Source organism: Tachysurus fulvidraco, chromosome 1 (genome assembly GCF_022655615.1).
Source record: "Tachysurus fulvidraco isolate hzauxx_2018 chromosome 1, HZAU_PFXX_2.0, whole genome shotgun sequence".
NCBI lineage: Eukaryota > Metazoa > Chordata > Actinopteri > Siluriformes > Bagridae > Tachysurus > Tachysurus fulvidraco.
The window spans coordinates 12,918,429-12,941,036 of NC_062518.1; the positions used below are offsets into that span (position 1 = coordinate 12,918,429).

The following is a 22,608-nucleotide window of genomic DNA, read 5'->3' on the forward strand; positions in this document are numbered from 1 at the left end:
TAGTTATTTGAATGATTTATTTACAAAACAACTGTCATTTAAAAGTTTAAATCAAAATGCAATGAAAATCAAAAGAGTACCAATGTTATAGACTGTAATTGATCCCATTGATCTAACATTCATTTTCAATAAAAATTACAATTACTGGTCTTCAGAAAACCAGTTTAAAATTCACATACTGATCACCAAACATTTATAAATATACAAAATCATCTGTATTACAATGCTGTTTAGCTTGAAAATACACTTAAGCCTGAAAATACACTTAATGATGATCAACCTTGGAGATTGTTAATGGTAGGTTTGTAACCCATATGTGGGGACAACACAGTCAGGGCTTCATTTTTAATGTCCAAAATGTCTCTTAAATTTGAAACACATTTACCATATATGTATATGTGGTCTAAAATATTATCTAAAATATTATTTTCATTATAAAATGACAGTTTTTCCTGATCAAATTTGTTTAAACCGCAAAACATCTGACCCATAGTGAAATTACTATACAATATTTAGAGAGAAAAATGAGATGATAATGAGAGGATGTAAATAGTCATAGAAGTTAAATCTGGCCAGACATCAAGTGCTTTTTCAAAACAATTAAAACTTGTAGCCACATTAGTGTAATAGATTAAGAAGATGAGGGCTCAAACAGACAGGATATCAGTGAACTTGCAAAAGTATCAGTTTGTACAGAGGTAGTAGCTGGCTTTACAAGCCTAGAGGAAGCAGGTGATAGACTGCACCCTCCATGGGTGATACAGTGCATTTCAAAAGTATTCATACCCACTGAAACTTTCCACATTCTGTCACATTACAACCACAGCCAAAAATTTATTTTATTGGGATTTTATGTGATAGGCCAGCACAAAGTGCCACAATTGTGAAGTGTTAGAAAAAAATTATAAACATGGTCCAAAATTTTTTACAAATAAATATTTGAAAAGTGTGGAGTGCATTTGCATTTAGTCCTCCCCCAAATCCATACTTTGTAGAACCACCTTTCGCTGCAATTACAGCTGCAAGTCTTTTGGGCTATGTCTCTACCAGCTTTGCACATCTGGAGTGAAATTTTTACTCAAGCTCAGTCAGATTGGATAGTGTCTGTGAACCGCAATTTTTCAGTATCCTCCAAAGTTACCATAGGCCTCTTTGTGCTTCATTAATGCTCTCCTTGCCCAGCCTGTCAGTGTAAGTGCACAGAAATTTCTTGTTAGGTTTGAGGTTGTATAATTCTTTTTCTATTTTCATATGTCTGTACAGTGCTCTGTGAGATGTTCAGTCTTGGGATATTGTTTCATAACCTAAACCTGTGTTAAACCTCTCCACAATTTTATCCCTTACTTGTCTGATGTGTTCCTTGGTCTTCATGATGCTGTTTGTTCACTAATGGTCTATCATATAAAATCCCCAAAAAATAAATTTTTGTTTGTGGTTGTAACATGATAAAATGTGGAAAGGTTCAGTGGGTATGAATACTTGCAAGGCACTGTAGCTGTCATGAAAATGTCTAAGAATAATTTAATAAGAAAATCAGGAAAAAATAGGATACAAGTAAAATATAATGCAATATATAAATATCACATTTTTCATGTAACACAAAGTGTAATTTTTTGGTTACTAAAAATTATCCATTATAGCCTATTTGGTTGTATATAGCCCCTGCAGATGTGTGTGCGTGTACTGTATGTGTGTGTCACTGGCTTTTTATAGGCCCTCGCTGTCTGATAACTCTGGGTTGCTCAGGAACTGGTATGACTGTCAGGAGTGATCACTCTGGTTGATAATGTGGCTATAACCAATGACCAGCTTGCTTTGACGGCACAACACGACAAACAACACTACAACGAGGAGTAGAAGAATGAAGCCACAGGCAGCCAGCCCAAAAATCACATCTACACCAACATACAAAATAGAAAATAAATTATTGATCTCATTTGGAAGTGAATGGTAGACATAGCATAGTATTGACATTATTAAAGTGTGTCATTTGTTTTTGTTTATACCTTTATCACTTGAAGATGAGCTGATCTGGCACTCCTTGTGCCAATCTGTTGGAATGACCGAATTTGTGAGTCTAATGAAGTCTTCCAGGGGGCACAGCCGGGCACAACCAGGTAAAGTTAAATCGTATGGCTCAGTTGCAGTGCTATCATTACGATAAAACATTGCCACAGAGTATGATCTGAGGGAAAAGACCAGACAGCATAAATGTACAAGTAAAACTTATACTAAAAAGATGTGAACTCCATGTGATCTTTTGCATCTATACAACATTTGTTAGTCTGTATATTTATAATCAGACCCTCCAGTGTTACCCATATGAGGATGGGTTCCCCTTGAGCCTGGTTCCTCTCGTAGGGTTGCACGATTTAGGGAAAATGTCATATTGTGATTATTGAGGTCAATACTGCAAGTAAATGCAAGTTATACATGGTACTGCACACACCATTATTGATGATATTTGGAGCAATATTACATGTAATTGTTAAACTTGATTCCCTTACATATACATTTGCTTTTAAGCCTAATTATTAATTTTGATTATGATGTGATTGTGACAGGGGCTTGGGAAGAGGTTTCAGGTTGGGGTAAAGAGTTTTTTCTGTCACCACTTTTGAATAAGAAACCATATCATGGCTATAAAACTTGTCAAAACTCCACGAATCACAAAAGTATCAGTGAAGTTGAGAACACTTGTTTAAACAGTGCATAAACTCGAACTTGACTGCACATCACATTTTTTACTTTATTGATACTGCTTTTAATCGTAATGCAAAGACCGGTCATCGGGACATAAGCTGTCATGTACAATAAAAGCGCCTGCTTTTTTTTAAAAAAAAAAGCACAAAAAGCCGCCTAGACGGTGGACTTGCGCTCAGGATTTTATATATATTTTTTTTTGAGCGGCGTGTGGACAAATTCTTTTTACGCACACACTATTTTATTTCTTGATAACAGACCGCTGCTATCTATAACACACCGTTACCATGAAAAACAGAGCGTTGCCATGGACACAGGATTCTAGCCGTTGAGACGGAGCACACTATTTTCTTTAGCGGACGCAATACAATTGTTCAGCAGTTTCGTGTTGCAGCCACAGGCATATGAGACCTGTAATGAGCAACAGCACGAAGCCGCGAACTCGTCCTGAATATTTTAAAGGTGTAACAGCTGATGAAAAAGTAGAGACAATTGTAGAGGAAAATGAAGAGAGATTTTATCTTAGTTTTTATTTTATACAAAACATTTACGTCTCGTCTTTTTTCGTCAACAATAATGCATGTTAATTTAGTCTTAGCGTTTTTGGACAGTGGTGCAGTCTTGTCATCGTCTCGTCTTAGTCATGAAAAAAAAGGTTGTTGACGAACATATTTCGTCTCGTCTGACGAAATTAACACTACATATAACAGAGGTAGCATTTTTTCTGGCCACCAGTTCAGTGTCCGTCTGCTCGGCATCCATCTTCACCCGTTCTGCACACCGGAAAAAGTCACGACATGACCATACGCGCCACTGCCTAAACTGAAACTCACTGGTCTTTTTTTTTTATTAGTGGATAGCGGTGTCTTGTATGAAATAGGCAAACAGCTTTCAGAGAGAATGGGTTGTCATGTCCACACACGCATTTATTTATTTCATAAAATCGCAGCATTTTGCGTCATATAATCGCACAGGCTTGATATCGCGATTGCGATATGATTAATCGTGCAGCACAACTCTCAAGGTTTCTTCCTTACCATCCAAGGAAGTTTTTCCTTGCCACTGCTGCCTGAGTCACCTCAGACTTGCTCATTGGGGATATATACATACAAATTGTGAACTAAATCTATCTAACATTAATCTTGAATTTTGTATTATATTAATCTTTATATTATTCTTATAATAACCCTTTGTTCTATGTTTATGTTCTGTACAGCTGCTTTGAGACAATCTCAATTGTAAAAAAGTGCTATACAAATAAACTTGAATTGAATTGAATTATGACACTTACTGCAGTGCTTCAACTAAGTGTAGAAAACAACTAAAAGTGTGTAAACTTGTATGGACCTTCACAGATAATGTGTAAGCTGATGTACATTCACTGGCAACTTTAACAAACTTACATGTGTACCTGTTCTTTCATGAAATTATCAAATCTGCTAATTGTATAGCATTGGAGCAATGCATACAGTAATGCACTTAACATGGAGGTTGAGTTAATGTTCACATTAAACAGTAAAATGAAAAAAATGTGATCTCAATGACTTTGGTTGTTGGTGCTGATTTCTCTAAAGTTTTCACTGCAATACCATGAAGATAATATTTAAATACTATGGAAAACAAAAACAACTAGTGAGCCTTTGTGAGTCAAAACAACCTATGCCAAGGTTATAGTCATTAAGATCACGGTTTTGTGAACATTACCTACAGCTCTCACCTATTTCGTCATGATTTGGCATTGCACAGATGTTACGTGTGTGTGTTTTTGTGTGTGTGTGTCTGTGTGTAAGTGTGTTTGTGTGTTTTGACAGTTTGCATCACCCATTCTGATCCTGATGCAGTTCAAATATGTGACAGGAAGCATATGGTGGCTGTAATCCATTATACACATTAAGTGCCTCCTGAAGCGCTACAATGGTTGTGTCATGCTGAAGAAGATATAAAAATACAACAATAATTATTGTTTGTGTATTTTGAGTTATGCAGGATTATGAAATTCTCAATGTTCTCAATGCAATCCTAAAATTTTCTCTGCAAGCATGTGGTTGTTTTGCAAATATTTTTTTACCAATATTTTTTACTTTTTACCAAGTAGGTACATGTTGTACATTATTACATTTCAATGTCTAATAACCACATGAAAAAGGACAGAATGATTCATACTAAAAAAGCATGATAAATCAATTTGGCATTTACAACGATGGTATTAACAAGGTGCTTTCTTGGTATGACACTATGAGTCTTAAATGTATTAAGTACTACAAAGAGAGTACATAAATGGAAACAAATGAAAAAAGAAAAGAGGAACTGACTCACCGCAGAATACATGATCATCTTCAGCTGCTGATTTAAATGTAAAAAGGCAGCAGCTGATAGGTTCTTAATAATCTGATCCAGCAAGACACCTAAGAGAAAGAATACTAGATGAATGCTAACTGTCCAAACTGTACTGAGATAGTAGAAGTTCTTAATGAGGGAACTGGAAGAAAAATGAGCAAGGTATTCAATTTACATGTATACTATTCTGTATTCTGTGCTCTGTAGTAGCATGGGCACCAAAATTGCAAAGCTGCAAAAAGTAAAAAAATGTACACATCAGGCGTCTCATTTATAAAACTGTGCGTAGGATCCCTACTAAACGTTTACGTACGCCCAAAAGCCAAAAATGGCGTACGCCAAAAAAAATTCAGATTTATAAAACCGTGCATACGCACACCTGTAAGCAATGTTCCCTTTATACCGTAAATCACAGATCACCCGCAGATGTGCGTCCATGAACCAGCCTCAAATCCCGCCCTGTACACGCCCATTTTTAACCATAAATAGTCAATGCAAATCACTGCGCGGGCACGAGAGGGGACCTCGTTATAATGAGTTTCCTCTGCACTCTGCGTGTTTAAAAATGGGGTGAGGAGTCAGCGTCTCAGGGGTAGCCACTGTCGCCTGCAAGTTATAATCATATTAAAAGCAACATTGTTATAATTATATTAAAAACAAAATTGTTACATTTTCTACTTTTTAATATTGTTAAACTCACCAAGAAGCCAGCCATCACATAGCTACTGCACCTGCATTTAGTCTGTTCCCTACACTGTTATGTATCAAGATAAAGGAATCATGTGTTGACCCAGGCCAGCGTGTCACAATGTTTGTGAGGGTCATGTTGGAGTCACATATGATTTGCACATTAATAGAATGCACATGATTTCTATTAACATTAGCAAATTCATTTTCAGATGGTGCCCTTATAGCAACATGACAGCAGTCAATTGCGCCGATTACATTTGGGAAACCAGACATTGCTGCAAAATTTCATTTTAATTTCGGCCTGTTCTCGCACAGTGTAGGGGAACCTGATGTATCGACTACCCATATTAAGTATACCATTCAAAACAACAGTTATTATGGCACTCAGGGACGGCTGTGATATACCAGACCTATAGGGTGAGATGTTAGATTCCAATAGAATTATTTCATATACGAAAAGGTTTTAGACACAAAGTTGTACTTGATAGTTTTTTTTTTATATAAATAATTTACCTGTCTGCCAATTCCCGCTGGAAACAGCCGGTTGCCACGAACCCCAGAGTGGTGAGGACTTGTATTTGGACTGGGATGGCATGGTTCCGGCGTGTCGCCCTCTCTAATACTGGACCCAATTCAACACATATATCTAAGAGCACACCTCTAGGGAATCATAATGGGCCAGGAAATCATCATGGTCCCTGAAAACTCGTTCTCTCCTTATTCTGCCATTGGCATAATCCTCCAACAGTGCCAGCAGTGCCATCATGAAGCATTACATACCCTGGTCACCGGAGGATTTATATGTTTCTACCAATTAGACTGATCGTTAACACCTTGACAACATCACAGAATTAATTTGTGGGCGAAAATTTAAGAAGAAAATGTTATAGTGAACACATACTTCTTCATGACGGTTTTGTAATGAACACCGTAATAGTTAGGACCGATGATGAGTAGCGATTGTGCTTCATGACTGTATATGCAGACTTTGACATTTTATGATATATGTACATTAAGGAAAATATTCTGCAGTTCTCTAATAAATGGGTATTTCATGCTATTCTGTATCACATGTAGTCGCGCCATCTCCTCCTGCCCTCCCGTTGTGGACAATGTAACTGTAAGGCAGCGCTGATTATTCATTCATTCATTCATTCATTCATTCATTCATCTTCTACAGCTTATCCGAACTACTCGGGTCACGGGAAGCCTGTGCCTATCCTCAGGCGTCATTGGGCATCAAGGCAGGATACACCCTGGATGGAGTAGCGCTGATTATTATTATTTTATTTTTAACACATTTTGAATTACCTTTGGATTTTACTAGATGTATATAGCCTAAAACAATCGGCACAAATAACACTGTTGGATTTAATCTTCATGATAATGTGGATATAACGTATGAAATGGAGTGAAAATTATATGTCATTCATTCTTATAATCGTTCTTCTCACATGAATTTTCTACAATCTAACTTCAGTTCACGACCTCACCATCTGTGTCGCCAATTCCCTTTGTCTCCGGAATGTGCGTACGCACGTCTCAAAGTTTGCTTATAGGTGCGCACATTCTCCCGTCAAGTTTGTTTTTTATAGATCACAACCTTTGCGCCAAAACTGGCGTACGCTTTAAATGACACCCCAGGTGAGGGATATAAAAATATTTCCAAAAATATAAACAAGCACTGCCTCTCATTAAGATGTGGAACATGCAAGGCATGCAAAACTAGATAACTAGATGGCCACCACTTTGAGGGACCTACAGTATTTTATGGCCAACAGAGTACACAATATGCATCACACAATATCAAATATATCACATACATCTGGCCTGTATGGGTGCAAGAAAAAATACACTTCTCAAAGTTCCAACTGGAGTGATGTACTTAGTTTGAAATTACATTACATCAAAGGCAGGGTCTCCGTAGAATCAGCTTTCCAGCACTGGAGAGAACTGAAGGAGCAGGAAGTTGGCCGCATATTCGCAGATTTGTGTTTCCCGAGTCAATAACTCCTGAGCTAAATGCCGTTACTACACAACACCTCTTTTCTATCGTAGTAATGTATAGAGGCAGCTACAACCTCGTTTTGTGTAGTAACAGCGTTTAGCTTAGGAGTTATTGACTCAGGAAATTCAACTTTACTTAAGGCGCTTTTTTCCTTCTCGGTAGGTGAGTAACGTTGGTTTTGCTTTGTATTGTTCTTCCCTTCAGCTATGAAAAAGACACATTTCTTTCCATTATTTGCCTAGGTTACGTATGTATGTGTGGGCGGAGCTATCAATACAGGGGTGGGACCCATTTGGGTTAGGGGCGTGTTTGTTTTGATGATTTCAAATTTCGACATGGGCTTTCAAAAATCGGAGACCCTGCCTTTAAATTACATGGAGATTAAATACACTATATTTTAAGATTAAAATACAGTGTAGAAATACAAACATTTTTATCTTTCTGTTTATTATTATCAGAATTTATGGATGGAATCACATTACAGAGTCATAAGTAAAGCTTTTAAATTTGTGAATAATGAAAATGTCCTGATCTGACCTCCTTGTAGCCGGCATTTCTCCTCTCTTTTATAGACACCAAACATGATCTGGAAACCAAAGTTTTTCAGCAGCTTCAGTGTGTTCATCACATCTGGAGTCACCCAGGCTGGAGGGAACAGGCCATGCTTCTTCTGTGTGCAGAAAAGTGAGAGTTACATTGTATGCGTGTGAGGGACGGAGGGCCTGAGAGAGAGTGAGAGATAATAGGCACTAGGCACCTAATTCACAGTCAGATCCAGAAATATTTGGATATTGACAAAATATTGTTACTAAATTTAATTTATCATCAACAAGGTCACTCAGCAAGCAGACCCTCCACACAAAAGATGTTTTTTATTTTTTCACTATTCTATGTCACCTTTAAAGTTTGCTGATAGACTGCTGTGTGAGAAAATTCCTAGATCTACAGTTTCTGAAATACTCAAACTAGCCCATCTAGTTCAAACAACAATGCCATGATCACAGCCACACTTTCACACTTTCTTCCTTCTGATATCTATCTTGGTATCTGCTTTTTTTCTGTTTGTTTGCATTCTCTTGCTGCCCAATGATTGGCTGAATAGGTAACTGCAAGACTGTGTAAGTGACTGTACAATCTTCCTAATACATTGAAAAAATTGTCCACTCCAAAAATATTGCAAACTCAAAGGCTTTTTTCTTTTTAACTAAATCCATTTGAGTGTGAGATCAAAACAGTATATGAATATAAGGCAAAAAATAGAAGTATAAGAATAAGAGGTGATAGATCAAAATTCCATCTTTTATTTCTTGATACATACAGGACATGGCACCTTTGGAGGTGTGGCAGACCACCCAATGTTTTGGTAAGCAAAAGTATAGGAACCGCTAGTCCTAATGTAAATTGTTTAAAGCTGGTTTTATGACTTCTGCATAGTTGAGACAGTATAAACATTTTAGATTTTCAAACCTTACACTTCAAACAAAAAATTCAGTGTTATAGAAAATTTTGTATGTCAGAAATGAAAATATATTACTGTTTATGGCTTAGAACTTTTTACTGTTTTTTTTTTTACAGTTAAACATTTATTTCCCTTAAAGCTTAAGGATATCTTTGTGACAAAGACATGCATTTGCTTAAGTTCTTTAACATTCATTTAATTTTTTCTACCACTTATCCGAACTACCTCGGGTCACGGGGAGCCTGTGCCTATCTCATGCGTCATCGGGCATCGAGGCAGGATACACCCTGGACGGAGTGCCAACCCATCGCAAGGCACACACACCCTCTCATTCACTCACGCAATCACACACTGCGGACAATTTTCCAGAGATGCCAATCAACCTACCATGCATGTCTTTGGACCGGGGGAGGAAACCGGAGTACCCGGAGGAAACCCCGGAGGCACGGGGAGAACATGCAAACTCCACACACACAAGGCAGAGGCGGGAATCGACCCCCAACCCTGAAGGTGGATGCGAATGTGCTAACCACTAAGCCACCGTGCCCCCCTAAGTTGTTTATTCCCAAGGGATTAGGGCCTTGATCTGGGGCCCAGGAGTAGTAGCTTGGTGGCCCTGGGATTCAAATTCATAACCTTCTGATAAGTAGTCCAACACCTTAACCACTGAGCTACCCCATCCCCCTTACAGCTAGATATTACTATTATTATCAGTACAAATAAACTGCTCACAGAACCTCACCTCACAGAAAAGTGTATCATAGATACTCCATATCATCTCAAGGGACGTTGACTTCAGCCCAGTTTTATTCCATACCATCTCCAGGAAATCCTACTCAGTAAAAAGCACAGCATTCAATACATTAATACATTGCAACACTGTAATAATGTTATGCAATGCAACCAGCACTTCCACATGCTTAACATCTTAAGAAAAAAAGCTTCTTAACTGGAATATCTGGAATATAATCATATCTCTCCAATCTAATTGAGATAAGAACGATAATCCTAGATTTTTATTTAATTATATAGCTAAATTAACTAGAAATAACAAAAACACAGAAAAATGCACACTATCAATAGGCAACAAGAATGAAAAATTATTCCAATGGTAAAATTCCAAACATCAGGCAATAAATTCAGACTAGCGTTAAATTCGTCAGACGAGACGAGACGAAATATGTTTGTCAACAACCTTTTTTTATGATTAAGACGAGACGATGACAAGACTGCACCACTGTCCAAAAATGCTTACTAAGACTAAATTAACATGCATTATTGTTGACGAAACAACAATTGTATGAACAATTTGCTGAACAATTGTATTGCTTCCGCTAAAGGAAATAGTGCGCTCCGTCTCTACGTCTCTTAGAATCCTGTGTGTCCATGGCAACGCTCTGTTTTTCATGGCAACGGTGTGTTATAGTTAGCATCGGTCTGTTATCAAGAAATAAATTAGTGTGTGCGTAGAAAAAATTCGTCCACACTATGCTCGAAAAATAAATAAATCCTGAGCGCAAGTGCACCGTCTTGGCGGCTTGTTGTTTTAAATTGTATTTCCTGTGGCTGCGCAGGCTCTTTTATTGTACATGACAGCTTATGTCCCGATGATCGGTCTTTGCATTACGATTAAAAGCAGTATCAATAAAGTAAAAAATGTGATGTGCAGTCAAGTTTGATTGTATGCACTGTTTAAATAAGTGTTCTCCACTTGTCACTGATACTTTTGTGATTCGCGGAGTTATGACAAGTTTTATAGTCTTGATACTGTTTCTTATTCAAAAGTGGTGACAGAAAAACTCAGCACCCCCAACCTGAAACCTCTCCCCATGCCCCTGTCACAATCCCATCATAATCAAAATTAATAATTAGGCTTAAAAGCAAATGTATATGTAAGGGAAGGGCTTTGACGGTGCAAGTATTCGCAAAGGCCGGTGCTTATTGGAGGCGAGTGGACATAAGGGTCAGTGTTACTTCTGAAGGCAAGTGGACAGAAAAATTGTGAAAGCTTCTGGACCTCTAGGGTGCCAATACTTTTGGAGGCGAGTGGACATGAGCATGTGACGTGATGCGAATACATGTGAGGTAATTTTTTTTTTACATGTTGTGCAAATTTTTGATTTCGCTTGTTTTGGGGGCGGGGCTACACGTGACGTCACCAGAATACCCTGTGGGGTGCCAATACTTTTGGCAAAAAGTGGCTACTGAGGGTTTGGACATTTCATGTCAATATTGAAGTCATTATGGGATTCTACTTATTATACTGCATAGAACAGTACATGCAATTCTTAATGTTGAATGTATTGTGTGTGTGAGAGCTTAGAGGACTTTTCGGAATTCCCTATTCAAGTCTATGGGATGTTTGATCGTCGACTACGGGAAAACCGAAAATTCTGCCGGAACTCTGAAATAAAAACTTCGTCCGGAGTAAGGTCCTAAAGAACTTGTCCCGAGTTCGGTGTAAATCGCTCGAAAACGTGCCGAGTTATAAACCTCAAAAATTTATAATGGAAGTCTATGGGGAAAAAGGCCACTTTGAGCTTCCGTACCGGGAATGCCGGAATTCCGATCGCTTTGAAAAATAGGAGCAACAAACTTCAGACCAGAGTCTACGACATATCCGAATTTGGTGCATGTGGCTCGAAAGCCCTAGGCCGCATTTTTTTTTTAAAATTTTGTCTAATAATAATAATAATAATAATAATAATAATAATAATAATAATACGCTTATAACGGAAATCAGAATGTTGGCTTCTACAAAGCCAACATAATAATAATAATAATAATAATAATAATAATAATAATAATAATAATAATCTTATAACGGAAATCAGAATGTTGGCTTCTACCAAGCCAACATAATAATAATAATAAGGTTATAACGGAAATCAGAATGTTGGCTTCTACAAAGCCAACATAATAATAATAATAATAAGCTTATAACGGAAATCTGAATGTTGGCTTCTACAAAGCCAACATAAATAGGTGACGAAATTAACACTAATTCAGACTATAAAAAACTGCTGAACCTGTAGATAAAAATATATCAAAACAGTTTATAGAATGTTTCACACCTCTTCAAGAGAGTGATTTAATTTTAACAATTTTCTCTTCAAAATCACTTGCATACTGGGTCCCTTAGTCTGTTTACTAGATAATACTAGTAGCAACAAAACCCCTTTTAAAAATAACTCATTCTTTCCTTACCACTGATTATATACCTAAATACTAATTATACTGACCTCTACCCCTGTCAGATGTCTAACTAAAGGCGATTATCCAATCTCAAAGATCCAAATCTGAAAGGTTCACATGCATTTTTGAGTGTTTTGAATGCTGTCTCTTCCAAAGACACACATTCTGGCTCCTCCTTTTATTTATGCTGTCATGTGGCTAGTCATGCCATAGTCCCTGCTTACACTCTGCACACAATGTACCTTGTTCTTAACAATTATATGATCACAAGCATGTAACAATTACATGATCACAAGCATCTAATATTCTCTCTTGTCCTATGTAGCTACATTGTTTTGTGTAGCACCAAGGGTCCTGGAGGAAAGTTGTTTCATTTCATTATATACTGAGTCAGCTATATATGGATGAAATGACTATTTTCATTTATTTTACTCTTAGGTCCTACTAATCTAATGTATGTTGGTTACATTTAACCTGTACACTAAATATGCAGGCACAAAGTTCTCTGTTGTAAAATCAGTTTCATACTTGTTCTAGGTTATACATTTCAAATAACTTTTGACAACAATGCAGGCATTAAAGGGAGAATTATTTTAAGTAATCTGGAGAGAGATTTAAACTCACTTTGTAAGTCTTGGTCATATTTAGGAAAATTTCCGTCCTTTCTGTTTCATTCATAAGCACTTGGTAGCGTGGGCAGTTTGGAATAGGAAATAACAGCAGCTGGTAAACAAAAAAAAATCATGACACAATTACTAGTGATCAATTAATGTTCATGGTATTATATCTAAATTTTTTTATTATTTTTTTTTTTTTGCAGTAAGCAAATGTGGAAGGTGCATATTCTTACCTTTTCCTCATCTTGGGGGACTGTGTGTATTGGTATAGGCTGCCAGGCCAAACCTGGATGAAACACCTGTGAGCCATTGGGTGGGTAAAGACCAGCAAGATTTGAGGCTGCACTCATCAGAGTGCGATCGTAATCTGTGCTCCGTACAACAATCTATGCCACAGGAAAAAATTGGAATCAGCACCTAACATAAAAGGCTGACATTAAACAAGGGTTACATAGGCTTAACAATTTACAATGTCAAGGTATATCTGAAAACAAGGCAGTTTTCAGGCAATATTACTCCATAGAATACTGTCATTGCATTGACAAACCTGCTTGTTCGCATTGGTTGTATTTCAGTCAATTTAAACTGACTCAATTTATACTGTAGTCTAAGAAAAACATAAGAGCAAGACTAAAGTTTGCAAAAGAACACACAGAGAAAGGCCAAGACATCTGGAATAATGTGCTTTGGACAGATGAGTCTAATATTGAATTATTTGAAGACCATAACAGAGGGAATGTTTGGCATACACCATGTATATGACTATAAAGTCTGGATATCCCAAAAGTTGCACAAACAAGTTCTAATTAGGCCAGAATTCAGATATGAACAAATCACTCCTTTCCCACTGCTGTGCATCCCACTCAAACAATGCATTGATTAGTCTCTCACACAGAACCTAATGTTTTTTTTTTTATTATTATTATTTATTTTTATGATTCACCATACCCACTCTGATCAAAAGGTGCAGCCTATTTGTTGGTACCTGAACAGCATTAAAGACTACAGCAGGGGGCAGACCTTTCTCTTACAGTCCCAAAGTTATTGAACAGACTTCCAATTAGTCTTCAAGACTCAGAAACTGTCTCAGTGTATATGTCTAGGTTAATAGACCTAGATTATTCGGTAAATAAGCAGATCTGGAGGGTTCATGGGCATAGACTGCTGTCAAGACCAACAACAAGTGGCTGGCCGGTTTATGTTGCAGGAAGCACTCATGTCTCATCCACCTTTAGTGTTCATTTGCCTGCAATAAACCTGAACAGGACAGGTGACCTGATATTAATGAGGATAATGTGCCTCCCATATAACATACTTTTTAATTTGTGACATTCCACATAACGTAACTAAGTATTTTATGCTGTTTTTCATTTTGTGCCATTATTTGTGACATTTTCTATAAGCTATCCCCTTAGCTGTCCCCTTTTGTTTGAGCCTTCCAAATTGTTCGTGGGTTGGTGAAATTTGGATAACACAACTTCGCAACTATAAATATTTGTTTAAAAAAATGTTTTTGTTTGTTTGTTTTTAACTATTTTCCGAATATATTGCCCATAGTATGCTGGGTACAAACAGAAATACTATGGAGTGTCAATTGTGACATGACAAATAAATTTAATGCTGCACCTCAGAAACAGGCAAGAATGAAAACAGACATTGAGTTTATTATATTAAAAACCACAGACCTCAGAACGCGTATAGTTTTCGCTCAGGAAACCTGTGTAGCGTTTTCTCAGAAACTGGCCTAGTTCAAAATGCTGCTGCATACCTTCCTGTACATTCACACAAGACAAAAAGGATATCACCTAACCACATAAGCAACCTAGCGAATACAACTACTTTATTATAGGTTTACCTTGCAAAAGTATTCATATCCACTAAATTTTTTTCACATTTTTTACTTTACATCCACAGACAAAATTTTATTGGAATTTTACATGATAGACCAACACAAAGTGGCACACAACAAGTGAAGGAAATTTATAAATGGTGTCAATTATTATTTTATTAAATATATAATATTTGAAAAGTGTGGCCTGCATTTGTATTTAGTCCCCCTAAAATCAATACTTTGTAAAACCACAATTTTGCTGCAATTACAGCTACAAGTCTTTTGGGCTATGTCTCTACCACATCTTGAAATGTAAGTTTTTGCCAATTCTTCTTTGAAAAATAGCTCAGTTCGATTGGATGGAAAACATCTGTGAACTGCAATTTTCAATTGGATCCTCAATTGGATTTAGTTCTGGACTTTGACTGGGCCATCTAACACATGTATATGCTTTGATCTAAACCATTGTAGCAAACTGTAAAAATTGTAGACACCTTTGCTGTCTCACCCACATTACATGATCAAGATGGTGGCGTGTACACATCGCAAGGCTCAGCATCTCTCGCGATTTGCCGTATTTGTGCTTATTTACACACTATTCTTCTGCGCGCTTGTGCAATTGATCGGATACCATCGGAGCTCGTAAGGAATCACAGCAAGCCCTTTATACCGACCGGACGTTTCCGGCGCCGGCGCAGAGACCGAAAACAGAGACGGGGAAAAATTGGTTAAAGCTAAACCCACATCGACCAGCAGTTCCAAGTATTTTTCTAGCCAATGTTCGGTCCCTGACGAACAAACTGGATGAGCTCAGGATCTGGACCCTCACACAGAGACTGAATACGGACTGCAATATCATGGTCTTCTCGGAAACTTGGCTCAACACCGGCATCCCAAACAGCGTGCTAGAGTTCGAGTAGAGCACGATTTTCAGGGCAGATAGAGATGCAGCATGCACAGGTAAGAACAGAGGAGGTGGCTTATGCATTTATGTAAACAAAACATGGTGCAACTGTCTCTGTCACTGTTTCTTCTCACTACTCTGCTGATCTTGAATACCTGATCATTAAGTGTAGACCCTTTTATTTACCACGTTAGTTCACATGTGTTGTTGTGATAGCAGTGTATGCCCCCCGGATGCTAAGGCTAGCATAGCCATGAAAAAACTAAGTTCTGCTATCAACAAACTGCAGACAGTGCATCCTGATGGAGCCGTTATTGTTGCTGGGGATTTTAATCACTGCAATTTAAGATCTTTTCTGCCAAAATTCCAACAGAATGTGTCCTGTTTCACCAGGGGACAAAAACTCTGGATCATGTATATACAAGTGTGGCCGATGCTTACAGAGACACACCCCTTCCCCCACCTAGGACAATCAGACCATCTCTCATTGTTCCTACTACCCAAGTACTCTCCAGTCATCAGACATGTGAAACCCACTATCAGGACCGTTAAAGTTTGGCTGGATGGGGCTGACGCTTCTCTCCAGCAGCAGTTCTCACACACAGACTGGAGTGAATTCGCTTCACAGGCCATGACTGATTCCGTCACCAACATCAACACCTACACCAACGCTGTCCTTGATCACATCAATGCTGTGTGGATCAGGTGACTAGACTAAAAAACATCAAAGTGTTCCCCAATCAGAAGCCATGGATGAACCAGGAGGTCCGTCTCCTGCTCAAAGCACGCAATACCGCCTTCAGGTCTGGAGACCTGGGGGCCTACGGCGTCGCCAGAGCCGATCTGAGGAGGGGAATCTGCAAAGCCAAACATGCTTACAAACAGCAGATTGAGGAGCACTTCAACTCTGCTGACCCCCGACGTATGTGGCAAGGAATACAAGCTATCACTGACCACAAACCACCCAAAGCAACACCTGCAACCAGTTCTGCCTCAATCCCCAACGAGCTCAACCTCTTCTACGCTCGCTTTGAAAAGGGGAACATGGAGCCCTTGCTCAAAACAGAGCCGTTACCAGGTGAGCAGCCACTTACACTCTCCACCTCGGAAGTGTGCACCACCCTGGGAAGGGTGAATGCAAGGAAAACAGCTGGCCCTGACGGCATCCCTGGTCGTGTACTCAGAGCATGAGCGGAGCAACTGGCCGAGATCTTCACGGACATCTTTAATCTGTCCTTGGCCCAGGCAATCATCCCCACCTGCTTCAAGTCTGCTACCATCGTGCCGGTGCCAAAGCACTCCACTGCAACAGAAATGGCTGACTTTCGTTCCTTCGCACTCACACCTGTCATCGCTAAGTGCTTCGAAAGACTGGTCCTCACCCACTTTAAAGCCTGTGTGCCACCCAGCCTGGACCCTTAACAATTTGCCTAGATGATCTACTTGTCGCAAACTGCAAAAGGGACTTCTTGTGGATTTCTCTAAACAATGGCTTTCTTGACACTCCTCAGTAAAGGACAGATTTGTGGAATGCATTACTAATAGTTGTCCTGTGGATAGATTTATCATTTTCTTTCTACTTCACAATTATGTTACATTTTTGTTTGTTTAAACGTCACAAAATGTGGAAAAGTTGAGTGGGTATGAATACATTTGCAAGGCACTGTAAGTCTTAACAATGTACAAAATGCTACTGTGTGTGTGTGTGTGTGTGTGTGTGTGTGTGTGTAAAAGGTACCTGAGAAAGCTGTCCAAAACCCTGTGGCCATGCGCTCTCCTGGTATGGGTCTGTTGGATAGGCTTTGACAGGAGAACGGTCTCCATGGCGGTATAACTAAAGGAACAAGGACAAAAGTTGTTAAAAAAAAAGATTCAAGATTTTAGAATTTAGATTTTAAAAGATTAAAAGATTTCATGATTCCCTTTTATAATCTATTACAACAACCCATTGTTTTACAACACCCAAAGTATTGGCACAGTAGAACCAATTTGTTTGTTTATTCAATACAATGATGACATAGGGGTTCATTTAATTGATCAGAATTTAAAATTTCTTAATAAATATATATCATACATTTCATATATATCTGTACTTGTGTTTATCAACGTAGGATATGATACATTTGGTGGCAGATCACACAATTTGTTTAGGTGAGCAAAAAAGGATTATCTTAAATAACATAATTGCAACATAGTTGCAATAACTGCTAGCAACCCATTAACAGAAAATTGTGGCATTCTGATGTTTTTCCAGGCTTGTGCTGCCCCTTTTTCAGCTATTGTTTTTTTTTTAAGGGGTTAATCTTTTCCATCTCCTCTTATTTAAAAACATGGTCTGGTGGGTCTTGGGGGGCACGGTGGTTTAGTGGTTAGTACGTTTGCCTCACACCTCCAGGGTTGGGAGTTCGATTCCTGCCTCCGCCTTGTGTGTGTGGAGTTTGCATGTTCTCCCCGTGCCTCGGGGGTTTCTTCTGGGTACCCCGGTTTCCTCCCCTGGTCCAAAGACATGTATGGTAGGTTGATTAACATCTCTGTCCATATTGTGTGAGTGTGTTGGCTTGGCACTCTGAATGGTGGGTCTTGTTGTGGTTTGTTAATTGACTTGGCGAGTGTAAAACCTTTCCATTTTGTCCCTTTTTTGTATTGGCAGTGTGTTTTGGATCATTATCTTACTGCATAATGAAATTGGATGCATTTATCTGAAGATTAATAGTAGATTAATGGTCACACTTTTGGGAAATTTAGTGTTGCATGTGCTATGAGCATGTTTGTGGAACGTGGAAGAAAACCTGAGAACCCAGAGGAACCCTGAATACAAAAAGAATAAGCAGTAACCCAAGCTCAGAATCAAACCATACATCTACAGAATTAGTCTCTGGAAGGTCATCTACATTATGCATCTGTGAACTATGTAACATTTCATAATTAGAGCAACCTTAATATCAGGTATTCCTATCTAGAATATAGAAATATAAAGAAAGTTTTAGGTGAACTTTCCCCAGAAAGAGACAGTAAAATACGCTAAAATTAAAAATGCATTTTGAATCTTTTTGTGAATTTATGACCCTTTTGTTTTAACATACCCGCTGTGCCGTCTCACAAGTCCGATTCTGATGGCGACGTTGTAGCGTGAACATGTGACGTCATGTGATTACACAAAACAACCTAATCGTTACTTTTCACTGGACCCCTAAGTAAATAAGGTGGTAGATTTTTATTTACTTATTTATGTGTAATGAATTGTTAAGTAGTAAATAACCTGACCGTTTACCTATCAAATCTTTAGGTAGAGAAACCTCGGTCTTATTATTATAATCTTCTCCGACGCTATGTTTATAACCACAAGACAGGAAACGTAACTGAAAGCTACGGTTTGTTCAGCCATAGAATTGGCCTTGATAGGTTTAAAGGGACAGATTTAATGTTGTCTTATCGTTGGATTGGTGGCTACATTAAGCCACGTTATAGAACAATACTGGGTAAACATTTATTTATGGTATACAACACAGAACAGTAACATACTCACCACTGTGACCAATTTAACCTTACATTCTACAATCGAATATCCGAAGACAAAAAACAACAAGATGCTAAAAATACACGATCCCATGTTTGCAGTTACAGACATTAAGTTTAGAATGCCTCCAGAAAGTATACAGAAACTGTGACACGAAATAAGAGCAGAGACGTGTGTTGTGGCTCAGCTACTGCCCAGGGTGAAGACTCCAGCCTGGTCTACTGAACGGGCTAGGACGCTCGTTTTCGAGGTTGCCAGGTAATTAGCAACAACGCAAAAACAGGACCAACATTTTCAGTAGTAAAGTAAACGGCACCATAAACTGCACCACTTTCCAGCCCCGTTTTTTAACCTCTTGTAAAAAAAAAAATTAATGCTACTTTTTAAATATAATGTCTGGGGTGTTTGGAATGAAAACAGCACAGAATTGTTAAGAGAGAGTTTACACAAATCTGTTACCCCATTTTACTCCACTGAATTTCTCAAATTCTTCAGTCTTGATCAGATGATATCATCTAATAAATCTAATACATCTAATTATCCTTTAGAAAGTTTTCTGGTCTGGTATATAGCCAGGTATTTTGTATGAAAAACATATATTGACCTTATTTGTATTACTCTTTATATTCTTTGTAATATTTTTATTCACTTAATCTGGTGATGTATCTAATCTGTATTCCCTACACACATTCTAAAAAACAGCATATGTACAAATATTATATTATGTTAATATTAAATGTGACAGAAATCCAATACTTGCATTTTTTTTAACAAGTGTCATTATTGTGTTACACATTACTATGTAAGAATATTGCCTATTTGAAACCCATTGGCAGTTTTTTTTTTAATCCATTCCCTTTAATCAGAATCAGGTTTATTAGCCAAGTTTGTTGACACACACAAGAAATTTGGTTCCAGCTGTTTGTGACTCTCAAAAGTACAGACATAAATAAGACTATACTATACAAACTATAAAAGACAATGCAGACGATGAGATACAATATAGACAGAAGGTGTATTAACAGGTATCATCGTCATCATCAACATCGTCATAGGGTTGTAAATATCTGATTCAACTTTGTGTGTGCCGGGTCTCTATCCAAGCACTCATAGATCATTTGAAAATGGATCCTAAGTTACAGTAATTGTTTGTAAAAGTAAAGTTATTTGAAATTGTCAATTGTATATTGCCAACATTATATTCTGCGACAAAGTAATGAAAATTTGTGAAATTATGGCAAAAAAAACACAAGACAACTGGTATAAACTGGGAAGGCAATTACTAAAAACACAAGAGAAGGTGTGAGAGGCAGAATAGATAAGTCACATGGCTCAAGACAAAATGTCCCCCTAGTGTTCAGACAGGGAAGTCCAAGCTGTTCCTGACAGTTTATATATAGCAATTTGTACTTCATTAAACTTACAGGCATTTTTTGGTATAAAAGCAGCAGAACAGGTCTTCCATCAGATTTACTGGTTTATTTATGACTGCAGTGTGGCCAAATAAAAACCATGAATGGAAAATTCAAAAGGTACTTCTGGCCTGGGATGATTATATTACTTTTCAGGCCATTGCTATGAGGTTCTAGTGAACTACAAAATGCATTAAATATTCAGTCTCCCTTAAGGTGTGAATTGTGGGCAGGACACACACATTTATATTGAAGGTGTGCCACCTCACTCTCCAGTGTGCTTTAACTCTTTATTTTGAATATAGTGTCTTCTGGTATGGTAGGATTCAGACTTTTGTGCATTACCTGCTCAACTCAGTTTGTTCTAGTGTTATATGATTTTTTTCATATTGTATAGTGTTGTTCTATGATTAGATAGATTGGTCTAAGCTTTTTAGTTCTCTCAGATTAATCAGATTCTCTCTGATTAATCAGGAATAGTTTTAAGGTTTGAATTTTGGGCAGTGTGTACTCATTTATATTGAAGGTTTGTAAGTATTCCCCTAGACCTTTAACACATTTTTAATTAGTGTCTAGTACTGGTTTTGGTCTATTTTTCCAAATTGTATTTTAATCTCGCTTTTAGTCGACCACAGTTATGTGCCACAAACCCATCTCTGTACTCACCTATTGCAGACATAGGCACTCTCATCCGCAGATATATATCTACCCTTATCTATTGTCTGAGTCTCAAACAGTGCTGCTAGGTAGGCTCTGAAATTGCCAGTTTGGCATAAGAAAAGCTGATTTAAGATTCGCTTTAACCTCCCACTACTCCTTTGATTTTCTCACTACTCTGTTTTCTCCACACAGGCTTCCTAGGTACTTGTTCTGTCTCTTGCCATTTCAAGACTGGACTACTGCTACTCACTGCTGGCAGGTCTACATATAAACACAATCTGTCCTCTGCAAATGATCCAAAATGCAGCTGCATGACTTTTTTTCAACCTGCCTAAATTCTCAATGGTTCGATTGGCGGGTTCGATTCCCGCCTCCGCCTTGTGTGTGTGGAGCCTCGGGGGTTTCCTCCTCCCCCGGTCCAAAGACATGCATGGTAGGTTGATTGGCATCTCTGTCCGTACTGTGTGAGTGTGTGTGCCCTGCGATGGCTTGGCACTCTGTCCAGGGTGTATCCTGCCTTGATGCCCGATGACACCTGAGATCGGCACAGGCTCCCCATGACCCGAGAAGTTCGGATAAGCAGTAGAAAATGAACGAATGGTGGGTCTTGTTGTGGTTTGTTAATTGACTTGGCAAGTGTAAAACCTTTCCATTTTGTCCCTTTTTTGTATTGGCGTGTGTTTTGGATCATTGTCTTACTGCCTAATGAAATTGGATGCATTTATCTGAAGAGTAATAGTAGATTAATGGTCTGGTCTGTTTTTTTTTTCAAAGGGGTGGTTGTCATTAATAATATAAAATGAAGATGTTATATGAATATATTTAAATCAAATCTGTGACTTAACTATGATAATCTGGTTTATGTAGAATGCTTTTTTTAGTGATTACTAGTGCTGTATTGCCAGTTACTACTAAAAATTGAGTAGCCACATTGGCTGGTGAATGAAAAATTTATACTCATAAAATACTAATAAAATAGTTTAAGTGGTGTTTGTTGTTAGCATTTTTTCAAATCTGTGTCACTGGACAGTAAATAATGTCAATAATTTGCATTAATAATGTGCTTTCTACAATTTGAAGTGAAGTAGAATTGTGCAACCAGTAGCTCTAGTAACTAGTGACTTATAGGTCAGTTCATTATAGACTTAACACTAATTCATTCTTCCCAAACTCTTCAAATGTTCACTGATAAAGATCAGAGCACAAAGCTGAATGAGGCAATGGCAGATCAAAGATGGCATGATATTCTCCAAGTGGTTTTATCCACAGCAATCC

At 38.0% G+C, this 22,608-nt stretch overlaps 1 protein-coding gene across 4 annotated transcripts; it reads right to left on the reverse strand.

The window, feature by feature from the left end:
• Positions 1-2: 2 nt before the first annotated feature.
• On the reverse strand, positions 3-19,504 carry acp2 (acid phosphatase 2, lysosomal). 4 transcript variants are annotated; one of them, XM_027168656.2, is made up of 11 exons: positions 19,271-19,504; positions 17,483-17,578; positions 14,695-14,781; positions 13,243-13,395; positions 13,017-13,115; positions 9,940-10,029; positions 8,276-8,408; positions 5,020-5,108; positions 4,525-4,631; positions 2,007-2,185; positions 3-1,895 (listed from the first exon to the last, which is right to left on the reverse strand). In XM_027168656.2, the coding sequence occupies exons 1-11, from the start codon at positions 19,370-19,372 to the stop codon at positions 1,762-1,764; spliced, it is 1,269 nt and encodes a 422-aa protein (XP_027024457.1). In that variant the 5' UTR covers positions 19,373-19,504; the 3' UTR covers positions 3-1,761. The 4 variants fall into 4 exon arrangements, with proteins under 4 accessions (XP_027024457.1, XP_047672825.1, XP_047672830.1 ...); XM_047816869.1 differs by lacking the exon at positions 19,271-19,504 and adding an exon at positions 18,828-19,059; XM_047816874.1 differs by lacking the exon at positions 14,695-14,781.
• Positions 19,505-22,608: the final 3,104 nt, after the last annotated feature.